The 24,105-nt window shown below is 36.1% G+C and overlaps 1 protein-coding gene across 3 annotated transcripts in view; it reads left to right on the forward strand.

The window, feature by feature from the left end:
- Positions 1 to 24,105, forward strand: part of CSMD3 (CUB and Sushi multiple domains 3) — a gene marked incomplete at its 5' end in the record, with an annotated part of 624,550 nt that overhangs the window by 190,453 nt on the left and 409,992 nt on the right. For all 3 annotated transcript variants that reach the window (XM_084280272.1, XM_084280273.1, XM_084280274.1), the window contains one exon: positions 16,380 to 16,492. In XM_084280272.1, coding sequence (XP_084136398.1) covers positions 16,380 to 16,492 — 113 coding nt within the window. The remainder of the gene's footprint in view (positions 1 to 16,379; positions 16,493 to 24,105) is intronic.

The raw sequence follows: 24,105 nt of genomic DNA on the forward strand, positions 1-24,105 counted from the left end.
ATCCTCATAGACAAGCTCAGGAAATGTTTGTTAGATGAATGGGCAGTGGCGTGGATTGAAAATTGTCTGAAAGACAGAGCCCAGAGAGTTGTGATCAGTGACATAGAGTCTAGCAGGAGGCCTGTAACAAGTGGTGTTCCTCAGGGCTCACAGCCCTGTTCAGTATTCCCGAATGACTTGGATGAAGGGATAGAGTGTACCCTCAGCAAGTTTGCTGATGATACAAAATTGTATGGAGTGGATGACACACTGGAAGGCTGTGCTGCCATCCAGAATCATCTGGACAGGCTGGAGAGTTGGGCAGAGAGTTATCTTATGAAATTCAACAAGAGCAAGTTTAGGGTCCTGCACCTAGGGAGGAATAACCCTAGGCACTAGTAGCTTAGGGGCTGACCGGCTGGAAAGTGTTTCTGTGGAAAAAGACCTGGGTGTTCTGGTGGACAGCAGGATGACCTTGAGCCAGCAATGTGCCCTTGTGGCCCAGAAAGCCAATGGCTTCTGTGCTGTATCAAGAAAAGTGTGGCCAGTGGGTAGAGGGAGGTTCTCATCCCCCTCTACTCTGCACTGGTGAGGCCTCGTCTGTTCAAGAAGAACAGGGAGCTACTGGAGAGGATACAAAAAAGGGTGACAAAAGTTTATGAGGGGACTAGAACATCTCTCTTATGAAGAGAGGCCAGGGGACTTGGGTGAGGAACTTTTTAGCTTAGAGGAGAGACTGAGGGGGGACCTTATCAATACTTACAAATGATTGAGGGGTGAGTGTCAGGAGGATGGGGTCAGTCTTTTTTCAGTGGTGCCCAGTGACAGGACAAGAGGCAAAGGGCATAAACTTGAATATAGAAAGTTCCACCTAAACATGAGGAGGAACTTTACTGTGAGTTTAGCAGAGCACTGGAACAGGCTGCCCAGAGAGATTGTGGAGTCTCCTCTGGAGAGGTGGAAAACTTGCCTGGATACCATCCTGTACAGCCTGCTCTAGGTGATACCGCTTTGGTAGGGTGATATCCAGAGGCCCCTTCCAATCCCAATTATTCTGTGGTTCTGTGCCACAAATGCTGCATTTTTAAATACTTTTATAAAATTTATTTTTCTAAAAAGAAAACCCAACAAAACAAAAACCCCACACTGAAAAAAAAGTCCATGTTATTCTGGGTATCTTGGCATACATAAACTCAGTAATCAATAGTATATAGAATATAAATAGCATATTTTAGTGCATCTTTTTCAACATGATCTCTTGGAATTCAGTAGAGTTTGGCACAGACTTTTTTACACACACATCACTTTATGTATATCTGCAAGGTTTGGCTTAGCGCCACACCAAAAGTCTAGGACTGGAAGCAGTACAGCTGCATCAATGGGAATCCTTGCTCAGGGGAATTATTCTTGTTTCAGTCTGCATGAATCTCTCTACATGTTGCTTCACTTGGAAGCACAGGTATGTCTTAAGTCCACCCAGTTATGTGGCACAAATGGGAAGAGCTGTGGTATTCTGTGATGCCCTGTGGTACAAGCCTCTTTCACTCAGTATCTGATATCCACATTGTGTGTTTTCCAGTGATTCAGATTGTACAAGCAGAGATGTGATGTTCAGAACTTATTTAATGAGGTGCTTGGAGTTAATTTGAGTATCTGCTCAGCTTCTGGCTGGGGCTAAACCACACACAGAGGTATTGTTCTTGATTGTCTCTATGTACCAGTTATCTACAGAATCTCCACAGAACTGAAGAGGTCATTGGTAAAGAACAAAAAAGACAATTTCAGACACTTCTAAGAACTAGCTTCTGAGGCTATTAAAAAAAAGTTTTTGTTGAGCAAAACAGCTCCTGTAATTTTTTTTAAGAGTGAATATGCATTTCACAGAAAGTTTAGCACTAGAAACAATTAGTGGATAATTTAGTACCTGCTCCTGTAAATGACAGACTTTTGTATTTCATTTATTTTTATGTGCTCATTTAAAAAAAAAACAACAAAACCAGACCCAAAGCCAGTTGCCTACAGTTTTCACTTAAATGTGCTAAGTGATTAAAAAAAAAAAAAAAGAGCTACCTTTCCTTTTTACAGTCTAATACTGCTGTTTGCAGAAACAGAAGGAAAAAAAAGTTTGAATGAACTTGTCATTGACTTCAGCTGCTGGTTTTTTCATGTCTTTCCCAGGTTAGAGAAAGAGATCTTCAGTGGGTTTTACATTAATTTTCTTTTAAGAAAAGCTGGCGTATCAATTTCTGAGCACGGCATTTTTTGAGGACATAAAGAAATTCCTTTTAGTTTCTCAGTAGTTTCTTATATTGAAAGAAAAAAAAAAAAAGAAGTCAACAATGTAAGGCTGTATGCAACATTCCAGCAATTACTGCATGCCTACCATAACCATAACTAAACTTCTATCTGTATTTCCACATACTTCTTAATAAGTGTCATAGATTTTCTTAAGCCTTTTATGTGGCTGTATTTAGCTGTATTAAAGGAAGAAGAAGAAAGGTCACTTGATGTGATGTCCATATTCGTTCCATTAACTTATTGTAACTCCATGATTGTGGTGGGTTGACCTTGGTTGGATGCCAGGTGCCACCAAAGCTGCTCTATCTCTGTCTATTCTCATCTGGACTGGGGGGAGAAAATATATTGAAAGGCTCATGGGTCAAGGTAAGGACAGGAAGAGATCATTAACCAATTACCATCAAAAGCAAAAAAGACTCAACTTGTGGAAAAAGTTTATTTTATTACCAAGCAAATCAGAGTCACATAATGAGAAATAAAACCAAATTTCAAAACACATCCCCCCGCCCCTCCCATCTTCCAAGGTACAACTTTACTCCTGGTTTTTTTATCCCTTCTCCCCTCCAGCAGCACAGGGGCACAAGGAACAGGGTTCATCACACCTTGTCTCTGCCGCTCCTTCTTCCTTGGGGGGAAGACTCCTCACACTCTTTCCCTGCTCCAGCATGGGGTCCCTGCCGTTGGGACGGTCCTCCACCAATTTCTTCAACATGAGTCTTTCCCATGGGCTGCAGTTCTTCATGAACTGCACTAGAGTGTGTCTCTCTCACAGGGTGCAGTCTTTCAGAAACAGACTGCTCCAGCCTGGTTCCCCTGCCCAGGGTTACAAGTCCTACCTGCTCCAGCCTGGGATCCTCTCTCCACAGGGCCACAGCTCCTGAAAGGAGCCTGCTCCAGCACTGGCTTTGCAGGGGGTCACAGGATGTCACCACCTGGTCCTCCACAGGCTGCAGGTGAATATCTGCTCCATTGTAGACTTCCATCAGTTGTAGGGGGACAGCCTTTTATGTTTTGGATTTTTTTTTTTAATGAAATAAGGGATGTTACAGTTTATTGATACTTGTCAAACAATCCAAGCTGAAAATTCTATAAAATTATGTAAAAAATTATTAGTTTACTGATATATTGGAGAAGAGAAGATCACTACAGATAAATGTAAGGAATTTTAAAGTGTAAGTATCTTACATGATAAATTCAGTAGAACTAGAAGGACACCAGATATTTGGGGTATAGGAGAAAGTTTTTGCACAAAATGTAACTGAGCAAAACATTAATTCACAAAAAATAAGGTGTAAACTAAATCAAGTACACGGCTCTGTGAGTAATCTGCATGGATTCATTGACAATTGACAGCAATTATATTTATATCATGCAATGAGTACCCTTCTCTCACACATTTCATTATCTATCTTGATACATTTTCAGAAACAGAAAACAGGCAATAGGAAGGAGTGACCTCTCGGGAAAAGATACCTGTAGTTTGAGTCAAGGTGCTTAGTTTTTATTATCTTACCTCGTGTTAATCTCTTGTTATCATCCTTAAAAAAATGAAATAACATAACTGACTGAGACCTAACATGACTATGTGGAATTTTTATTCTAATATTAAGAAACAGTTCTTTTAAGATACATTTGCATTTGGATTTAATATCTAACTAAGAGTAACTAGAATGGCAGACACTGAAGAAAACTTTCAGATTCTAAGAGTACTTTTTCTAATAAGACCCTTGGGGTCCCTCATTTTGCTGCAGAGTGGGAGTAATTTGACATATTTTAAACTTTATCTCCAGCCAGAGTTGCATGCCAATTTCCATTTATGCTATACAGGAAATATAATTAGAGTCTTTTACCAGTTTGAATATTGCACATCTATATGTGCTTTTCATTTTAACTAATGCAGTTACATGAAGTACTAAGGACTGGGTAGAGAAGTTAAATGAGAATTAGCTGCAGGGAGAAATACCCTTCTTATTTCCTATGCCTTCAACTTTCCTTAGTGTGAATTTGGCAATACTGATACCAACTGGTAGCCCAGTAAATATGATTTCTGCCTTATTATTAAGAAGTAGCCACACGCTGTTATTCATGTGACAGAGGGATTATTTTAGGACTCCTCTGAGGTGTCTTAACCCGAGCAGGTTTTAGCTTCTTTGAGCTGTGACAGTTGCCTGCTGGTCCAATGACAGTGTGACTATCATGTATAGTAAAGGTCTGACAACACTAGGCACTTCCTATGTAACACAAATTGTCCCTCTATGTTAATTGGGGATGGGGAGGACTAGGAACAATAAGGAAAAGAAAAAACAGTCTCAGTTAAGAAAATACCAAAAGCCCAAATATTATTCAAGGTTGAAGAATGAGAGCTTGATCATTAGCATCTTTCCAGGGATAACCTCAGGATACTGATGACTCAAAATAAACATTTTCTCCTTCTGTTTGGGTGTCATGGTTTAACCCTAGCTGGCATCTAAGCACTATGCTGCTTGCTTACTTCCCCTGCACACCACGGTGGGATGAGGAGGAGACTGGAAAAGTAAAACTTGTAGGTTGAAATAGCAGCTTAATAAGACAGCAAAGCAAGAGAAAACAATAATACTACACAAAACAGGCAATGAACAATGTAATTAACACCTGCTGACCAATGCCCAGCCTGTTCCCAAGCAGTGATTGCTGCCCTCTGGCCAACTCTTCCCAGCTTATATACAGCATGACATCATAAAGTATCTCTACAGCCAGTTTGGGTCAGCTCTCCTGGCCGTGCCCCATACCAGCTTGTTTTGCACCTCTGGCAGAAGGCTCATGCTTCCTTGCTGGCAGGGCCAGGGAAATGGGAAATCATAGAATCATAGAATCATAGAATTGTAGGGGTTGGAAGGGACCTCGAGAGATCATCGAGTCCAACCCCCCCGCCAAAGCAGCTCCCTAGGACATATCACTCAGATAGGTGTCCAGACTGGTCTTGAATATCTCCAGAGAAGGAGACTCCACCACCTCCCTAGGCAGCCTATTCCAGGGCTCTGTCACCCTCACTGTGAAAAAGTTCTTCCGCATGTTGGTGTGGAACTTCCTGTGCTCCAACTTGCAGCCATTGCCCCTTGTCCTATCCCCACAGACCACTGAAAAGGGGCTGGCTGATTCCCCCTGCATCCCCTGCTTAAGATAATTATAGACTTTAATTAGATCCCCCCTTAGTCTTCTCTTCTCAAGGCTGAACAGTCCCAACTTACTCAGCCTTTCCTCATAGGGGACATGCTCCAGGCCCTTAATCATCTTCGTAGCCCTTCTTTGGACTTTCTCCAGGAGATAAAGTTCTTGAATTAATTGTAAACACTGCTTAGCAGCAACTAAAACATTAGGGTATTATGAACATTATTTTCATACTATATCCAAAATAGAACTATACAAGCTGCTAGGAAAAAAACTCCATCCCAGCCGAAATGAGGACACTGGGAAAGAAATAATTGCTGATCACAGGACACAGAGGGACATTAAAGGGGACAGAATAAAGAGATATTAGGAAGATTCCTTTAATTAAAGGAATTACTAGTTTTATTATGAGACTTTACAATATTTGTACTAGTAGTTTGTTAAAGCATCAGTCAGACTAAAAAAATCGGTTCTATATATGAGGTGTTCTCTTCTGTCCTGACAAGATTTTGTGTGTAACAAGCTATACAAAACTATTGCATATACAGTCTTTTGAACATCAAGCTCTAGTATAAGGCACAATGTGGGGTTTGGGTTTTTTAAAAAAATATATATTGTTCAGTTTGTTTATTGCCAGAAAGACTCAAGAACAAGGTTCCATTCTGTATTTGGGCATTATAGGTATGATAATTTGCTATATAGAATAAAAAAAAAAGGGGGGTGGGGAATAACTGGTTATGAAATAGTAAGATATGGGCAGGAGAGGTAAACATATATATGTATCACCAGATACTGGTCCTAGTTATTCAGTTTGACTGTTATTCAGAGAAGTAAGTGGTCAGATACTTGTTTTCAATTAATTTTTAGAGTAGTTGTGAAAGTAGAGGCAAAAAATGTTCAGAATTCCAAGGAGAACACTCAGATAATCACATTCATCCATATACCTTTCCAGGGTCCTCATCTTTCCAGCCACAGACCATGGGTTCTTGAGGTTCTTGAAAGAGACAGTGTTCTACAGGATGCATTAGCAGGTGCAGGAAAGCAAATTGTGTGGCAGCTCTTGGTGTCCGCCTTATAGCTTCCGGACCACCAGGACAAGTCTCTTTGGGAAGACTTCACCTACACAGCCTACTCAAGCTGGGGCTGTATTTTTTCAGTGGTGCATTCAAACCTGTCTGCCTCTACTCCTTGGGACTGCCCTGACCATGGCTTACTCTCATCAGTCACACCAATGAGCTAAGTGACTTGCTTATTTGGTAGAAAGACCCATAAGTTAAAAATCATGCACAGTCTAGATCAAGGTAGTAAGTATTTATATTGATTCTATGTTTTACTCAGGAAAAATGAGTTGTAAGCACGAGGTCACTTTGTGTATGAGGTATTCGCATCGCATTTTGAATAATGACTCCTTCCAAGTCTCTGACATCTATCAACTTCTGTTACTAGTTCTTCAGGCAGTTTAGACAGTAACACTGGCTGTCAGTGTTACGTTTATTACTTGTGTAACAAACAACACATTACTTACATCATAGACTAATATTTCAGAGTATGTGTGTTTGGAGGTCTCCTCTTACCTTTCATCATACTTCATTATTCTGCCAAGTCAATAGATTAATTGGAAAATCTTTGACATATGAACATCTGCCTTTGTAAGCTGCAATCTACTTCTGAAGTTAAAAAGTATTTCTTAATCTTGTCACTTTTCAACATTTCATATCCACAGTGCTACAAACTTTCATTAATCATCAAGTGGACCTTTATTCAGTCTTTAATGATCATGCAGCAGTTCCTCATAAGACTTGCTTTATGTGACAGTAACTTTACTTCAAAATTGAACTTTTCCCAACATTGCAAATGCATGACAGGTGTTTCATATATTTCAACAGTGACATTTTTAAAACAAATACTTTCTTTCCAGTCTTCCAGACATCATAATGAACTTGACAAAAAGAGTCATGGGGTGAATTATTTTTATCCCTCCAGCTGAATAACTCAGGAATTAATCAATAGATTGTTAAAGTACTTTCCAGAACAACTATTTTTTTTTTAATGTCACATAAGGTAGGACGTTTTTTCCTCTTCTTCTTAAACATTACCTTATTTTAATTTCTTTTCCAAATAATAAATTGATGATTACAGTGGAGTTTCTACCTAAACCATTAGTTTAATTCTAAATAGCTCATTAGGTTAAATTTGATGAATTAATATCTGCTTTTCTAAAAATAATAATAGAAAAAAAGCTTTTTTTCAGTAATTTGGCTGCTGTTCTGGGATATGAAAACAACAATCAGATTTGTATCTAGGTTCAATCTTACCCATTTTGTGATTCTCAGTTAAATAAAATGCTTAGTACTACTACAGTTCCAGAAACTGATCTTAGGAATTACATCTTTCACAGACTTAACTACTTATAACTCTTGTGAGGTATTACCCTGAAACTGCTGCTAGAATGTTATAATTTATATAATTTTCTTCTGGAGACTTTTCCTTTACTTTTATGCTGCATGTTTGAGAAAAAGCTGGCTTTAGGAAGAGATGTTTTTGTCTTCTCTCCTTCAAGGCTGAATTAGTATTGTTTATTTTTTCCTCTGAGAGACATGTTCTGTCATTCATTATGACTGGACACTGAACTATGGCAACACAGGAGATTAACTCAATTCCCTTCCTCTATTGTTTTCTTTATTTATAGGCTAATCTTTCTCTTACAGTGTTGCTTCTTGTTTTCATTATTTGACGACTCAACTGGGAAACTTTGCATATTTTGATATTGTAACTACCTTTCAAATTAGCCTATTTTCTCAAGCCAGTCTGTTATCTCACTAGATGGTCAGTTCCTGGACGATCTGGAGAATTAATGACTCCAATGTACTGGATGCACACAGAAGAGCAGTCCTGATACCTGCCTACAGCTTGAGTTTCACACACACAATTAAATGAAAAAAACCCTTCTTACATAAAAGAAATCCACAGTTCTAAAAATACTTACTTTCATATAAGTTCAATATTTATATTGGAAATACTTTCATAAAAGAACAATTTGCAGACAATTATCAAGATTGTTGACCTATCTTATTATCCAAAGATAACTGAAAATATCTATTAATGTGTAACATTTACTTGATATCTTGAACAAAATTTAAATTTTAACTCCTTGGTTTCAACAGCAATAGATTTTATAAGAGAAGAAGGGTTTTTTTTGGCTGTTTGACAATATATGTCACAGTGTCCTTGTCCTGAAATGTTTTAATATAATTTGAATAGAACATTTCCAGCACAAAAAAGAAAAGTGAGAAGAAAAAAAAAGGCAGTACCCAAAGTTATCGTGCAATACTAATTAATAATGACTGTGATTATGACCCATAATCTCATCATCAGTATTGGAAACAAAGAATATTGGTAGGTATAGTCATACAAAAAAACTTCCTTGTCTAGTGCTTGTCCAAAACTTTAGTAGCTAGGTTACTTTCTGAACCCCAATGTATATGTCTTACTAACTGGGTTGGTGGAAGAAATACTGGACATGAGCCAGTAGTGCGCACTTGTAGCCCAGAAGGCCAGCTGCATCCTGGGTTGCATCAAAGGAAATGCGGCTAGAAGATCAAGAGAGATGATTCTTCCCCTTTTTTATCTCTTACCCCTTATCTAGAATCATAAAATGGTTTGCAGTGGGGGGGATCTCAAAGATCATCAAGTTCCAACCGCCCTGCCAAAGGCAGGGACACCCTCCACTAGACCAGGCTGCCCAGAGCGCCACCCAACCTGGCCTTGAACACTGCCAGGGAGGGAACAGCCACAACTTCTCTGGCCAACCTGTGCCATTGTGCATATTTTGTATTGTCTATATCCTTCCTTGAAATTTTCACACATTTTTTCACTGATCTGCTTTGAGCTTTGACTGGACCTTTGCAATCTGTGTACTTTTAGTCTCTTCATTACCTGTATAGTCTAATTATTTCATTTATATGTAATGCATATATTATGCACTCCATGTTATCTGACTGATCCAGAGTAAGCTCCCAAGCCGCTTCTTAACAAGGTGACAAAACAATCTTTGCATATAAGCAGTGAATGAAAAAGAAAGTAGTATGACTAAAAGTGGTTGTTAAATAATTTGGCCATCATTTCTGTAAGAACAGGGAATACTATACTTGTGAATTTTGCTCAAAATCAGGCATTTGTATCTTATTATTTGTCTCTTCTACCAATAATTTTTTTGTTACCTGGCTTTAAATACAGACAGTTCTTTGTGTTTTAATTTCTGATTTTAAGAACTGTAGCTTTAGAATTTTTTTATTAATTAAATCTAGTTTAGTGCATGGATAAGACAGGGATTTTTAATCTACCTTTCAAGATTATAATTAGCTGGCAGTGTGTATTTCAAATGTTAAAGGAAGTGTATCATACTTTATGTTATATCAGTATGTCTCTGGAGGAAGTAGGGTATTTGCATTATGCTATAAAAGACCATAAACAAATCCAACCCCAAATTATACTTTGCAATATAGAGTGGGATTTACATGCTAGATAGTTGAGGGAGAAGAAAATAATCATTCACTTCACTGGATGACAGCCTAAAGCAAAAGAGGTTTATAAAATTACCTCCTAAATAGTGCAGAAGAGAAGGGGATGAAGGCACATTGTAATGAAGTGCAAGAATAATATAATTTTGATTCTCAAAAATGTTAGTGCCTTATTTTTTCTGTAAACTATGATTTAACCACAATCTCAAACCAACTAGGATGCTAAGATGGGTACTGTAGTGACACATGTACTTGCATAGCCTTACACTTTTACTCTTCCCTTGATTAACAACAAAAGTATATTATTTCAGAAAGCAGGTAATAGACAATCTAATATAAATGTTACTGACTAGGCATAGTGGTGAGATACTTTAAATCTCTGTGGATCATAACCAGTAACCTGAAGGTTCTCCATGAACATTTCTAAAAGTTTATGAAAGACAGCTGCAGAAGGGAAGCCTGCTGTCTGTTGACTGAAATTTGCATGCAGGATTCTGTGCAGTTTGAGGGGGAGCTACATCTTTTGAACTATAAAAAAAGATGAGACAACTGCATTTCCTGTATGGTAGATATGGTGTTTTTCATTATATTTTAGGAAAATATTGTAGTTGGTAGTGTGTAGCTATGCTTGGAATAGTAGCTGGAACAGAAGTAGGTTGGACTGCCAATGCATTATGGTAATTGTGAACAGCTTTATAGTTTGATGAGCAGATAAATTGATGTGAGAAAAGGGGCAGTTATATGAGCAGAATAAGCAATCATTTTCTGCCAGTTGCCATTACAAATTCTGTCAGCTTGCAAATCTACTTTCTGGGAGCAATCCCATAGCAATCATGAACTATAAAGATCAGATTTTAGGAACTGTGAATTTAGTTAGAACTCAGCTGATATCAGCATGTGCTTAGTTAGAGTCATCTTAAGTATAGTCTATAGCTGTCAAGGATAGATGTGTTAAAGAATAATTGATTTGATAGATAAACTTTACTAGATACGACCTATTTTAAAAATAAAACTAGTCTTTTACCATATGCATATTTAAATGGCTAGGGTGATGTTTTCTCTTGCCTTGAACAATAAACTTGTTGCTTGTTTTTAAGGTGTTTTTGTGATTATGGAGAAGAAACTTTACAAGCAGAATATATGCTGGTCAAAATAGGTCCTAAGAAATGTGGTTTACCGCCTTTCTTTTGTTTGAAGTGTTCACTAAAACCTCTTCCAGTATTAGGTTTATTCTCAAATATATAAGCAGTGAAAGGTTGTTGCCTCTACATTTCTTTACAATTAGTTCCAGGGTGATAAAAGAGCTATTTTGTCTTGCATCATTAGGTAATAGTATTATACAGAGAAATAGCTGTATGAAAAGGACAGCTAATTAAGCCTCTACCTTTCAAAAACCAAGCATCAAACTTAAGTATGTTTTTTACATTTGTTCAAGATATGTATAACAATGTGTCACTTTGTGGCTATTACAAAGAGTGGTTCATGCTGAAATTCACAGTAACAATGCAGAAAAAAAATTGTGTTTTTGAATCAAAAGGTGTAAGCTTCTGCCTCTTAAGCTGAATACACATTATACAGTTCTCACTTTAATCAGTACAGAGCAATGTACAATACCCAGCTAGAGCAATGCTCTGTATAGTAAGCTAACCAGAAAAGGAAATTACTCTCTTTTGGGGGCTTTTTTTCTCCATTAAATTCTAGATATCAGTGTTGTATATAACTTTATGAAATATCAAGTGGTTTGAAAGAAAACATTGGGTACTGTTGGGGTGGCAAATGAGAAAAAGAGAGCTGAAAGGCCCTCCCAGCCCAGCAGCTGAATACCCAGGCAGTCGGGGGGCTATTGCTACTCTGGCAGCCATGCAGCACCAGGCTAACCAGCTGGCAAAGCAGTTCTGCAGCTGACTGGACAGTAAGTGATATAAGCAGGCTGCTTCTTTGACTTTAATTAAAGACTTCACCAGAATGAAAATTTCTATGGATTTTACTGGCTGTCAGAATTTCATATCACAAATTCCAGTTTGATATTAGATTCGTAATAAAATGATAAATAGAAGAGAACAATTCATTGATATAAAAATGAGGCTTTCCCCTATTAACACAAACCAAGAAGGATGCTTTGCTTAGACAAATGATTATTGTGGATTATTGTGGCTCTTTAGACCTGGAATCTATCTCTGTCGGAGGCTGTGTATACCACTAAAGTCCAGATTCACGGGGGAACTTGGGTGTCAAAAAAGCATACTTAATCTTTGAAGAGAGTTGAAGAGCTGAAGGTTTCCTTTTTTTGTCTTCAGCTTACACTCTAACCTTTGCAGGCTGGAACACCTTTCTTTTTCCTTTTGGCTGGATGAATTCTTTTATCCTTTTGCAGAATGGCACATTAGTAATATGAATGGTAGAAAGTGCATTTAAAGCAAGTATCAAAACTGCCTCTGCTGCTATGCATGTCATCTTGTGTTGAAGATGATGAACTTAAGTGATGTTTTGTGACGCCTAATCCTTTGTCCAAAACAAGAATTAAACTAATACACTCGGTTTCCTCAATAATTGCAGCAATTTCTTAATTGGCAATATATATAAAAGCAGAAAATCAAGAGACACCTTAAGTAGTGTTCCTGATCATGTTTTGTATACTTTGTGCTAGGGATAGTATTACTGGCTTTTATCGACCAGAGAACTACACAAAATGCCCAGATTTCATACCAATAGTGTGAAGCCATTGTTCCTTGGAGTGGTGTGTTTACAGGTTCATGTAGAAATGACTGGCAATTCTGTGGAGCAGAGGTGGCACCAAAAAAGAGGTACTAATGCAAGAACTAATTCTAATACAAGAAATTCCTTGTCCATTCACTACATCTGTTTGCAATCTCACAGCATGTTTTTTTTTTAAGCAACGCCGTCCAAATTCCAAGGATCTAGGATTTTTAGTAAATTTCTTAAGCTTAGTAAAGTTAGATTTTATATGTTTTCCAACTGAAATGAATCAAATAAGTTAGTGTGTTTCTAGAGTATAGAACATTCTAAAGCAAGTATTTGAAGGAGTTTTAATAGCTTGCAGTGCCAGTCAAGTACTTTGTCATTTGTATTAGTTCCTGAGGGAAAGAGAATGCTAGCACAGTTTCAGAAATTTCAAAAGCAGACTTAAATGTATTCTGTCCTCAGATAGCATGGTTGGGAAAAGATGGAAAGAATGCTACCTCCAATTTGTTATTTTTTTCAAAAGTCATCATCACAAAATAACTCCACAAGCTCATTATTCATTTATTTAAGGAGGTTCCCCCCTCCCCCCCCCCCCCCCCCCGCCCTGCCCCGGCTTAAAAATCACTTCTAAATTACTTTATTATGAATACAGTTTGCTTTAAATATGCCTTGATCATTGTCTTTGACAATACTAAGAGAACTGAAAATCTGGAAGTATAATGGTGGAGTTAGGCAAATCCGTACGACTGACCCAAGCATATAGGCAAATCCGTAGGACTGACCCAAGCATATTCTTAGGACTGAGTCAAAAATGTAATTTGGTTTACTCTGAGAGTGGAAACAGTGCTATGAAGGTCACTCCCCCATCCACCCCTTGCACAATTTTGAGGTAAAGATAAAATAACTGTGGAAATCAGAACTACTTCCTAATCTAGGAACCATGTATACACTAAATAATGAATTTTGAGGGCAGGATGAACAGGCAAAAAATGCCTTCCAAGCCTTTATGTAGGCAAGAGAATCTCGGACATCTTGCATTAATATTTTCCATGTTTAATTTTTAGCTTTTTTAGGCTTTTGTCTCAACTTTACTAATTTAAAGAAAAGGCAAACAAACTACTCTGTCTGCCATCGTATTTTGAGAATTATTATTGACCATAACAGAAATGCTAACCAAAAGAGTTAAAAGTATGCATAAGTTGTCCTGAGTTTTGTCTTTGGAGTAATGAATGGATTTGTTTTAGAATAAACTCATAAACACCTTTCGGTATCTGCAAATACACTTGTACTTCCCACCAACTGTGTAACTTTGTATTGATAAAACCATATAAAAACGGTCATTGTAGAAGGAGAACCATAACTCCAGGTTAAGAATATAGTCTCCAAGTTAACCCAATATCTCTAGCTGTATTTTTAATTAAAAAAAATTAGATTCATAGAATAGGTAATATGAGTTTTCTTGGTTGTGGTTTTCAAAGGTACCATACATCTTATTTGATATTTTTTTTCTAATAGAACAGAGTGTTAAAAGAAAGAAAGAAGGAATGAATGAATGGTCTAATATTTATTTAATACAATACAAGATTGGCCCGTAAAAACTATTTCCTGGTACTTGCTAGTTTGTTTTCTTTCTTCTTAGCCTCCTTCTCCCTCTCCAGCCCTACTTCCCTAGCCATAACTTCCCCAGTAATTTTTTCAGAAATACTATTTAAAGAAACTGAGATGTGTATGACAACATTTTGACACAACTTGAAATGGCATAGTCAAAATATTTAAGTGGTAAAATATTTTGATTTAATTTTCTTCAAGTGTATCACTTGTATTTGTTGAGATTGCCATATTTAACTTTAATACAAAAATTTTCATAGGACAGCTGGAAAAAAACCGCCAAATTTAAAGTAAAAAAATAAGCAGTATTTCAGCACAGAGTACCATGTAAAATTTTTCAGACTTTTTATTTTATAAAGAATTTCAAATTGTCAAATTTGTGTCTACTTGAAAGAGGAAAACCATTCATTTTTTAAAGACAACATAAAGCAGAAGTTTCTAGTTGATTAAAGGCGGTTAGAGGAGGACAGTATGTTCCAAAAGACTAAATGTAGCCATTCACCAAGTAGTGCTGATTTGATTTTAGTTGTAAAAGTGGAGCTCTGAACTTGCTGGGGTTTTGTTACAATTTTTCTTTTAACTCCTGGTCTGCTAGGTGATTGAAGTTGCTTTCACTCTTTGTGCATGAGTTTCTCTGTCTGTAAAATGAAGATAACAATATTGATAATGACATTATTGAATTTTGAAAAGCTACTTCAAAGGTTAGATGAAAAGTTCTTTGTAAAACCAAGGAATTTCTAGAACAGAATGCACTCATTTTCTCACTTATGGATTGCCTGCGTAGGTTTATGACCTATTTCATTACAGAATTTTCCCTTCCCTTCCCTTCCCTTCCCTTCCCTTCCCTTCCCTTCCCTTCCCTTCCCTTCCCTTCCCTTCCCTTCCCTTCCCTTCCCTTCCCTTCCCTTCCCTTCCCTTCCCTTCCCTTCCCTTCCCTTCCCTTCCCTTCCCTTCCCTTCCCTTCCCTTCCCTTCCCTTCCCTTCCCTTCCCTTCCCTTCCCTTCCCTTCCCTTCCCTTCCCTTCCCTTCCCTTCCCTTCCCTTCCCTTCCCTTCCCTTCCCTTCCCTTTCCTTTTCCCAAAATAGAAGAGGTATACACAATTGTTGGGTAGTATCTTTCTGGCCTTGTTGAGAAAAATATCTTGGATTATTGGCAAAGTGACAAAACCTAAACATCTGACCCAAATTGATTAAAAAGATATTCCATACCATATAATTTTGTAGTCAGCAATTAAAAAATGAGGAGACGGGCTAGGGGCTTAAGAGCCAGATTTCTTGGAGACTGGCTTGATTGATCTACTTGTGGGACATGGTGAATGATTGCCTTTGTATCACTGGTGGGCTTTTTTTTTCTTTTCTCCTCTCTTCACTTGTTAAACTGACTTTTCAAGAGTCTTTATTTTGACCTAGGTGTTTTCTTGCTTTTGCTCTTTCTATTGTATCCCCTGGCCAGTTGTCAGGGCAGGGAGGGAAGTGAACAAGCAGCTTTGTGTGTGTGGTGCTTAGCAGCTAGTTGGGGTAATTAATTACAAATCCCTACTCTTCCTGTAGTTCTAATAACTAATTTTTAGATTCACTGAAGTGATGGAGTATTTTTATTTCTTTCTTCCCAGAATTTAGAAAAAGTGCTTCCACTTGAAAAAATAGGTGTCTTTTTTGTGGTTTCAGATGGTGGCCTGCATAAACTAAGCTCTCTTGTTCCCTATCTTGCATATGAAAGTCACAGGGTACAATCATTTTCCAGGTGACCAGAGCACTGTTCTGCCTTAGATGTTATCTGACTTGGGTAGACAAAAACGTTCTAACCTGAGTGTTATGTATTAGCATCACGTTGGTGCTCTGCCTGACAAATAACATGACAGTGTGGTTTCTGGATTAGTCCTAATTTGTATCCCATCACTTGGTCATAAATAGTTGACAATCTTGGCCATACATTCTTGTCCTAACATATTATTCATTAATGAATAGTCCTGAAGAGGGTATGTCAATGCATGTATGCTTGGAAAAAAAACCAACTTTTCCGTACAAGACCTTTATCAAAGACCTTTATGAAAATCTACCAGACTTCAGCCCTGATATTTTAAAATAATTTTATAATATTTTTTATTTGTCTGTTTTAATTCAGGCTCTCTGGAATGAATATACCTCCTCCAGTTATCAGCAACAAAAACTGGCTCAGACTACATTTTGTAACAGACAACAATCACCGTTTCCGTGGATTTAGTGCTCACTACCAAGGTACATTTAAAGAAATACACTTTTTGATTTATTTGGTTTTATTTTAAAAATAAGAGGTGACTGAAGTTATAGAAGAAATGGGAAGGGCCATTTAAAAAAATCCTCCGAAGGTATAGTTTGTATTTGCATAAATGATATATTCAGCTGTGTAACTTATTATATCAAATTACAGAATGTTAAGAGTATGGGTAGTATATTGTCAGTGGATATAAATACAATTATTACAAAAAAACCCCCAAACCATCAGGTATCTACTTCACTTTAGCCTGTACAAATATTTAGCTTTTAAAATGGTCCTAATATCCAGAAAGATATTGTGTAACAGATACAGAAATTATGCTTTTATCATTAACATATGTACTTGCCTCCATGGTTCTATAAGTAATGTTTGTAAAACAGTGAGTAAGTTTCTATTTACTAATGTTGCATTTAATGACTAATATCTCTTAGTACCTATTTCTGAATTCATTGTGCTATTAAGGGTTTAATTAACCTGTAAGACTCTTATCCACTGTTTTTATGAACAAGCATTATCTTGAGTAAGAGTGAAAACATCTGAGGCATTAACTTGGGAATATCACCATTTGGAACAAGGTCATTACAATGATGAAGTGCTAATGAAAACTAAGCTTCATTAGTGTGTGGTAATATTGTCTGCTTTTTCACAAACATTACTGTAAATAATATTTTTCAATATCTACAGTGTATCAATGGATCTTCAGGGAACTGTAACCTTTTTTGTGCTTTTGTGCCTTTCCATTTAACTGATGAAAACCAAAATCATGGTATTTTAAACAAGATTTAGTTTTTTACATTTCTGTACAGGAAATCTAGCACAGGAAACAATTAGCTACATAAATATTTTCAGAATATGCCAAAATTAATAAAGAAATGTAAACATTGTAACTAACAGAAGATGGAGTAATATTTTTGTAGTTGATCTTCTATAATAGCAAACTTTTTCTTTGCCTCAGAAAACATATTCTACACGAGAATAGATTTGGTTACTATTGATTTGATTACTATTACTAAGTAATTATTATTTCAGCAAATGTTATATATATATTAGTTGTGGACTTTCTGAGTTCATAGATGTTCTGGTATGTGTATTCTGAGTAAATTTATGTAAAGGAGCCTTCCTACTGTAGCTCTAGGGCTGCTATAACTGTTTAGGAAAGGTGCAGACTCATTTTTTGCATAGTATCCTTCATGTCAGATATGAAAAACCACAAATTTCACTGGGAAATCACTAGCTAATGAGACTGTTAAAAGATACAAAGTTGGAACTTTCTATATTAGATACTACCCTACAATTTAGAAACTATATAATAACTATTTTAGTTTTGTATATGAAGTAATTTGTATTGTTGAGGTGTTCATTTTGAACTACTGAGAAAAAGTGCACAGTGTCTCAGATGACACACATACTTGCATTCCTGCCAAAAGTGTGAGGTAATAGGTTATGAGAGAGAATAGACTTTTGGGTTTTCTGCAAGTCACATAAAATATGTGAGTTGGCAGTTGTGGGAGATTTGAATGTGCTATATATCTTCACTTTTTCTTGACCACATAAGTTTATAGTGATTATTTACATTTTTGTTACTATTATTTTTGTTTGCTCATTTAATTTTTAACAGTATATTGCTGAATGTGTGAGTCAGTGTACTCGTGAAATACTGCAGTACACCGTGCTTAAAGTAAACAAAATATCTCCTAGAACTCTTAAGAAAAAAAAATGTTGGCAGTAAATAATTTCAGCATATAAAAGGGTTAATTTTGCATACTCAATCAGATATGATAACTAAAAATTAACTTTGATAGAAAATGAAAAAATACATTGTCGGGTAATGGGGTGAGTCGCTTCTGGGTTCATGCTAGGCTCAAAGAGAGTGAGGAAATGTAATAAATATATTAAAAATCTTTAATTTAGATAAAAAACAAATAAAAATGTATGCCACAAAATATTTCAGGTTGTTGAAAATGGAAACTTCTGTGTTTTTCAGTTAGAGACAACTTTAAGCCTTTTTGTACAGCCCATTTTCAAACAGTAATTTCAACAGTCTGCTGAGATGAGTTCTCACAAAGGCAGATTAAAAATTATTCCAAAGACCCACATAATAAAGATACATGTGCATGCTTTTCTTTTCAGGAGTTTATTTCTGCATCATTTTTGAGATAGTGTCTGCTAATCCTTTCCCTAACCTGTATCAATTATCCCTGTACCACACTGTAATAACTGTTGTAAAAACCCACCTTTCCCTCTCCTTAATTAACATAGATATTACTACAACAATTTCTGACTTATTTCCCTCCTTGAAACTTAATATTTTCTACATAGTAACACTATAACCAAAATTAGCAATTTCTTACCACATCATCATCTACTTTTCCTTATTCTATTGATGTGTCTTTCAAAGGAATAAGATTCCAACTTCTGAGTTGTAGAAAACTGCATAATTCTTACTCCATCACTGCTCAGCTAATTTTCACCTAATCACTCCATTGGGCTGGTGGTTTTGTTTGCACAACTGCACATTTTGGAAGTGCCTAGTGTATTTGGGTGGTGGTTTGACCCTGAGTAGCAGTGAAACACTTGTTCACTCCACCCCCACAGCAAAACAGGTCAGAAAATAGAAGAACAAGAGAGAGAAAACTTGTGGGTTGAAATGAAGACAGGCAAGATTACTCATTTATTACTGAGACAAAACAGTCTTAAAACATTTCATGACTGATTTGGGTGTTGGTATACAAAGAGAAATATTTAAACAATGAGGGAAAACACTTTTTCTCTGCCCTTTCCAAGGCTTAAATTAATTTCAGACACTTATTCCTCCGCCTGCTTCACCACAGGTTACACTTTGGTGATGTGATTGGCAGTGCAGGAGGTTCAGGTCAAAGTGTAGGAGTTTCCTTCTCCTACTTCTTGTTTCTCATTCTTTTCTTCTGCTGTTCCTTCCTTCTTACTCACTTCCTCTGCTCTGATGTGTATTGATCATGAACCACAGCCTCTTAGGGGAAGAACCAGCTCTGGTGTGGGTTATCCATAGGCTACTGTCGCTTTGAGGATGTTAGTAGCTCTGGAATTATTCTGTATAGTAGTCCTGGCGTTTTTACTTTCTCTCAGTGTTTACAGCCTTTTCTTAAATACATTTTCACAGAGTTGCCACAAATTCAGCTCATAGGCTGTGTGTTCTGTGGTGGATCCATTGTGGAGCCAGTTGGAAGCAGCAGTCACAAACAGGGGGCAATCCCTGACCTCCCATCACAGATTCTTTTTCACAATGCAGCCTAACATGGCCTAGCTTCAGTATAACATCAAAAGCTTCTGTGACTTAGACATCTGAAAAGAAGACTAAAAATGAAGCAATGCAAAGTCTTAAAATCTAGCTGCATATAAAAAATACAATGAAAGAAAATCTAGGGTACTATTTAATAATCTTCAGCACACATCCTTTTAATTCTAATATTTTGTCTGATTTTCTGTTTAAAGTCTTGCAAACATCTGTGAAAATGTTTAAATTGGTTTATACCAAAGAAATGAAATTTTAAGACATCCATGAAGCTACAGGAATCTCTCATCTTTGTGTTAGTACTTTGTCATACAGGTTATGTGTATTAATTGCTTTTAATAGGCATTTTAAGTCACAAAAGATATTGAGTTGCACAACATTAAAAAAATGTTGGCAAATGATTCAAAGTGAAATACATCAATTAGAAGGAAATCAAAACGTTTCCGTACTGAGTTTCTGGTGTTGTAACCAAGACACGCTTGTTCTTGCTTGTCTCATCACCTGTGTTTCAGCACTTCTTTCTATTCACTGGGTGTTCTTTGTCCTGACATTTTCTGTCCTTATTGCTTTGTTAAAATTTCCTTTGAGTTAGAAACTGTTGGCTGAAGTAGAACCAAAGCTTCTTTGGATCTTCCTGAAGCTTCTGCTTCAATGTTTCTTGGCACTGGTAATCCTCTTTTGCTGTTTCTAAAATTAGTTGTGCTTTTTTACTCCATCAGTTTTCATTTCCTGTAAAAGTTCCTTTTGCTTGCTGCTTCTGCTGGCTACTCTTTGCACTCCATCATTTATGTATGAATCCATAATATTATCTAAGTGGACAGAAGGTATTAAGTTAGCTTCCAGTCTTACATGCCGGTGTGTGCAAACTTCAATATTCATTGTCAAGTATACGCAGTTTCTGAAAGGGCTTTTGGAAAAGAATTCTTCATTTTCTGATAGTTAAATATTACTTTAAGAATCTATAACTTTATTTTGAAACCCAGCATTACTTCTCTCTCCTTCAATCCCTCCCTCACTTCTTTGATGCTCTGGAACCAGGTTTCAGTACAAGCCCTGTACTTGCTATTTATTTCATTTTCAAAATCCATTTCTTAATGGCTTTTATTTACTTCTCCCTTACATTTACCTCTCCTTAAGCCATGTACAAGCCAATGCTTCTACTATTAAAAAGAGTATTAAATGTCTATTGAGTGCAAAATCATATCTGCATTCCATTTAAAATCTTTGCTTGTAGGAAAACACAGATGAAGAAACGATCTATATCCATGAGCGTTTCAGAATAGAATAGTTTATGTGTCATGTTCATACTGAAAAGTGTGCAAATGATTACTTAGCTTAATATTTGACAGCCAGCTATGTAGAGCTGAAGTTGGATAAATACCAGTGCTTTCAATGTGTGATGCAATACGGAGAAACCAGGTGTTGAAAAGTTTTTTCTCTCTCTCTCTTGATTTTTCTTTCTTTTTCTTTCTGTCATTTTGTATTTGAATAGAAATGTATCTTCATTCAAAAATGATTTATGGAGTTAGACTTCTCTTAGATTTTTTTGTTGGTCTTCCTTTGAGAGAGAATTTGAAGCAATTGGCAACCAGGTAAAGAACAAAAGTGAGTAGCAATAAGCTGCCTTAGAGCATCATGGCTAGAGTTGCCAAAAGTGGAAAACTGTCTTTATCACTTTTTTCCAGAACATGTAACAATTTAAATAGAATTTGTCATTCATTCCTCATCTCAAAAGCTGCTGCAAGAAATGGTGCACAGTACTACTGCTGGAACACTCTTACATGAAATTCAGCTTCAAGACATCAAAATGTAGATGTCTCTGTATTGTAACCTATAGGTTTAGACATCTATAGGTATCTAAGTAATCATTAAATTTGGGGAGCTGTGCGACACAGTTCAGATGTACATTACTGTATGTCATGTACATATACCTAGGGCATCCAAGATTTTTTTATGGCAGTGACAAAACTGCAGAGATTTTCTGGAAGATAAACCAAGGTGTCGCAAAACAGTATGTCATAAAATAACAAAATTGTCAGTGCAAGTTACAGTCAGTCAGCTGTCCACATGCAAGGGATTGAGGAAAGGTGCGCTAGAGAAAATGAGATACATGCATGATGTTAGCAAATTACAGTTTACAGGATACCATGCCATTCTGGTGTAGAAAGTAGAAGACAGGGAAGAACACCAAAAATAACAACAAACAGCATATAGGCAGCTGTTATGTTCTATCAAAGATTATTTAAGATGAATTAAACCAATACATTCTACTGACTACACTGATGAGATTTCAAATTTTTATAGTATTTTATACACCTAATGCAACTGTAGGCATGCAAGTGTAGATGTCATAATCTCAAGTTGAATTTCACATAATATGACTACTCACTGAAATAGGTTTTTACCAGCAGCATACTCATGGCTTTGTGATTCCCTCAGAGAAATTAAGGTACTGCATCACTTATGTCACATTTTAAGTCTGCTACTTAAATAGGTATGTGTGTGCTTCTGATTAGGGCAGTTGCTGCTTGCATTGGAAATCTATTTGACAGATGGCAGATTCTTTTAATTTTTTTTTTTAATTTTAGAGAGATATTTAGTTCTCAGAACTGTGAGTCTGTGACTTTTCAGACCCTGAACTCCTATTGTCAAAACAGCCCAGATGGCTACATGATTTTGCAGTGGATGGAGTAAAAAGGAACCCTCTTTTCATAGAATGAAAGCAAAATACCAGAGCTCCTTAGCTTTCTTTTCCACCTCCAGGCATATCAAGAACTTAAATTGCATAAATTGTAACACAAGTAAATGCTTTTAGTGGATTTTCGTGCTCAGGGGTCTTACAGCTCTGCTTCATCTTATACTAAGCTACACTTTCTGAACAGATGATTTTTCACCTTTGCACTCTTGACACTTCTTTTATTCACAACTATACACCCACACAGTGGCAGTGCACAGAATGACATTGATTTTGCTGTAGTCAAGTCAGAGAGGAGAAAAATTGCTGCATTTTGTTGACACTCCCCCATTTAAAAGTACTTATTTTTAGGATTGTCTCTATTAAGTTTTAATAATACCACTCTTGGCAGTTAGTTAAGCTAGCTCATATATTATATGCAGATCCAAAAAAATATGTTTTAAAAGTTATTATTATTTGTTTTTAATATCTTTACTTCAAATAAGATCATAATTCATTAAAAAAGTCAATAGAACTAATGTTACATATGATATTGTTTAGATTGATGGATTGTAATTTATTTCTGAAATAAATATTAAGTAATGTAGTAGAGAGTCCTTCACATTTTAAAATGATTTAACAGATGTATCAAATTAATTTTATACTTATCCTAAAGAAAAAATGTCTTGTGTTTTAGGAGTATTCAAACATGTTAACATATTTCTGTTTCATTTATTATTCTACACACTTCTGTTTGTTGTTTACAAAAGAGCAAATGGCATTGTTTTATTTATTACTTACTTCTCTGTAGAAGAGAAAAAATGTACTGAATTACTTTTTTATTTTAATTTAGGTAATACTTAGAAGGAAAGTATTTTCCTTTCCTTAGGCCAGTTACATTGGAATTTCAGGAATTTATAAATTGAAATAAAGCTCAAAATTTTAAACAACAAATAAAACCCCCAGGAAAACAGGACATTCAAACCGTAAAATTAATATATAATATGAACAATCCTGGTTTATGGAAAGGAAATAAAATAGTATTTTAAAAATCAGTGTGGTTTTAGTGATCATAATTTTATATATGAATATATGCATATATATATGAATTCTTTAAATATATAAAGATATATATACTGTATATAAGTGTAAATATAAAATACATGTGTATATTTAAATATAAAGAAGAATTACTCTAAAGAAATCACTAAAATTCAAGAAAAAATATCTCTTAAAATAAACATTATGTGGCAATGGACCACTTCTAATAATTATACATAAACTGTAGAACTAGAGGGTTTATAGAACCTTCAAAATACTTGATTTTGATAATGTAAGAAAAAAATAAAATTAAAGTGACCTGTATATCTGTATGGCCATCCAACAGTGTAATGTAGTGTATTGATGATTTATTTATGTCAAGATGATAAAACAACCAAGGGAAAAACCCTGGGATAAAACACTTGTGTACATTCAGAATATTTAGTGGTATTGAGATAAACTGTTGGAACATTTTGTTTCCCCCTTCAAAGATGATGACATTCAAATGCTCCCATAATGTTTCCTTATTTTTTCTGCAGTGAATATTATTTCACCACAGTGAAAATTGATAAACTGTTCCAGTTAGGTTTTAAACAGCTTTGACCCTT

This window comes from Gallinula chloropus (genome assembly GCF_964237585.1).
Source record: "Gallinula chloropus genome assembly, chromosome: 2".
Taxonomy (NCBI): domain Eukaryota; kingdom Metazoa; phylum Chordata; class Aves; order Gruiformes; family Rallidae; genus Gallinula; species Gallinula chloropus.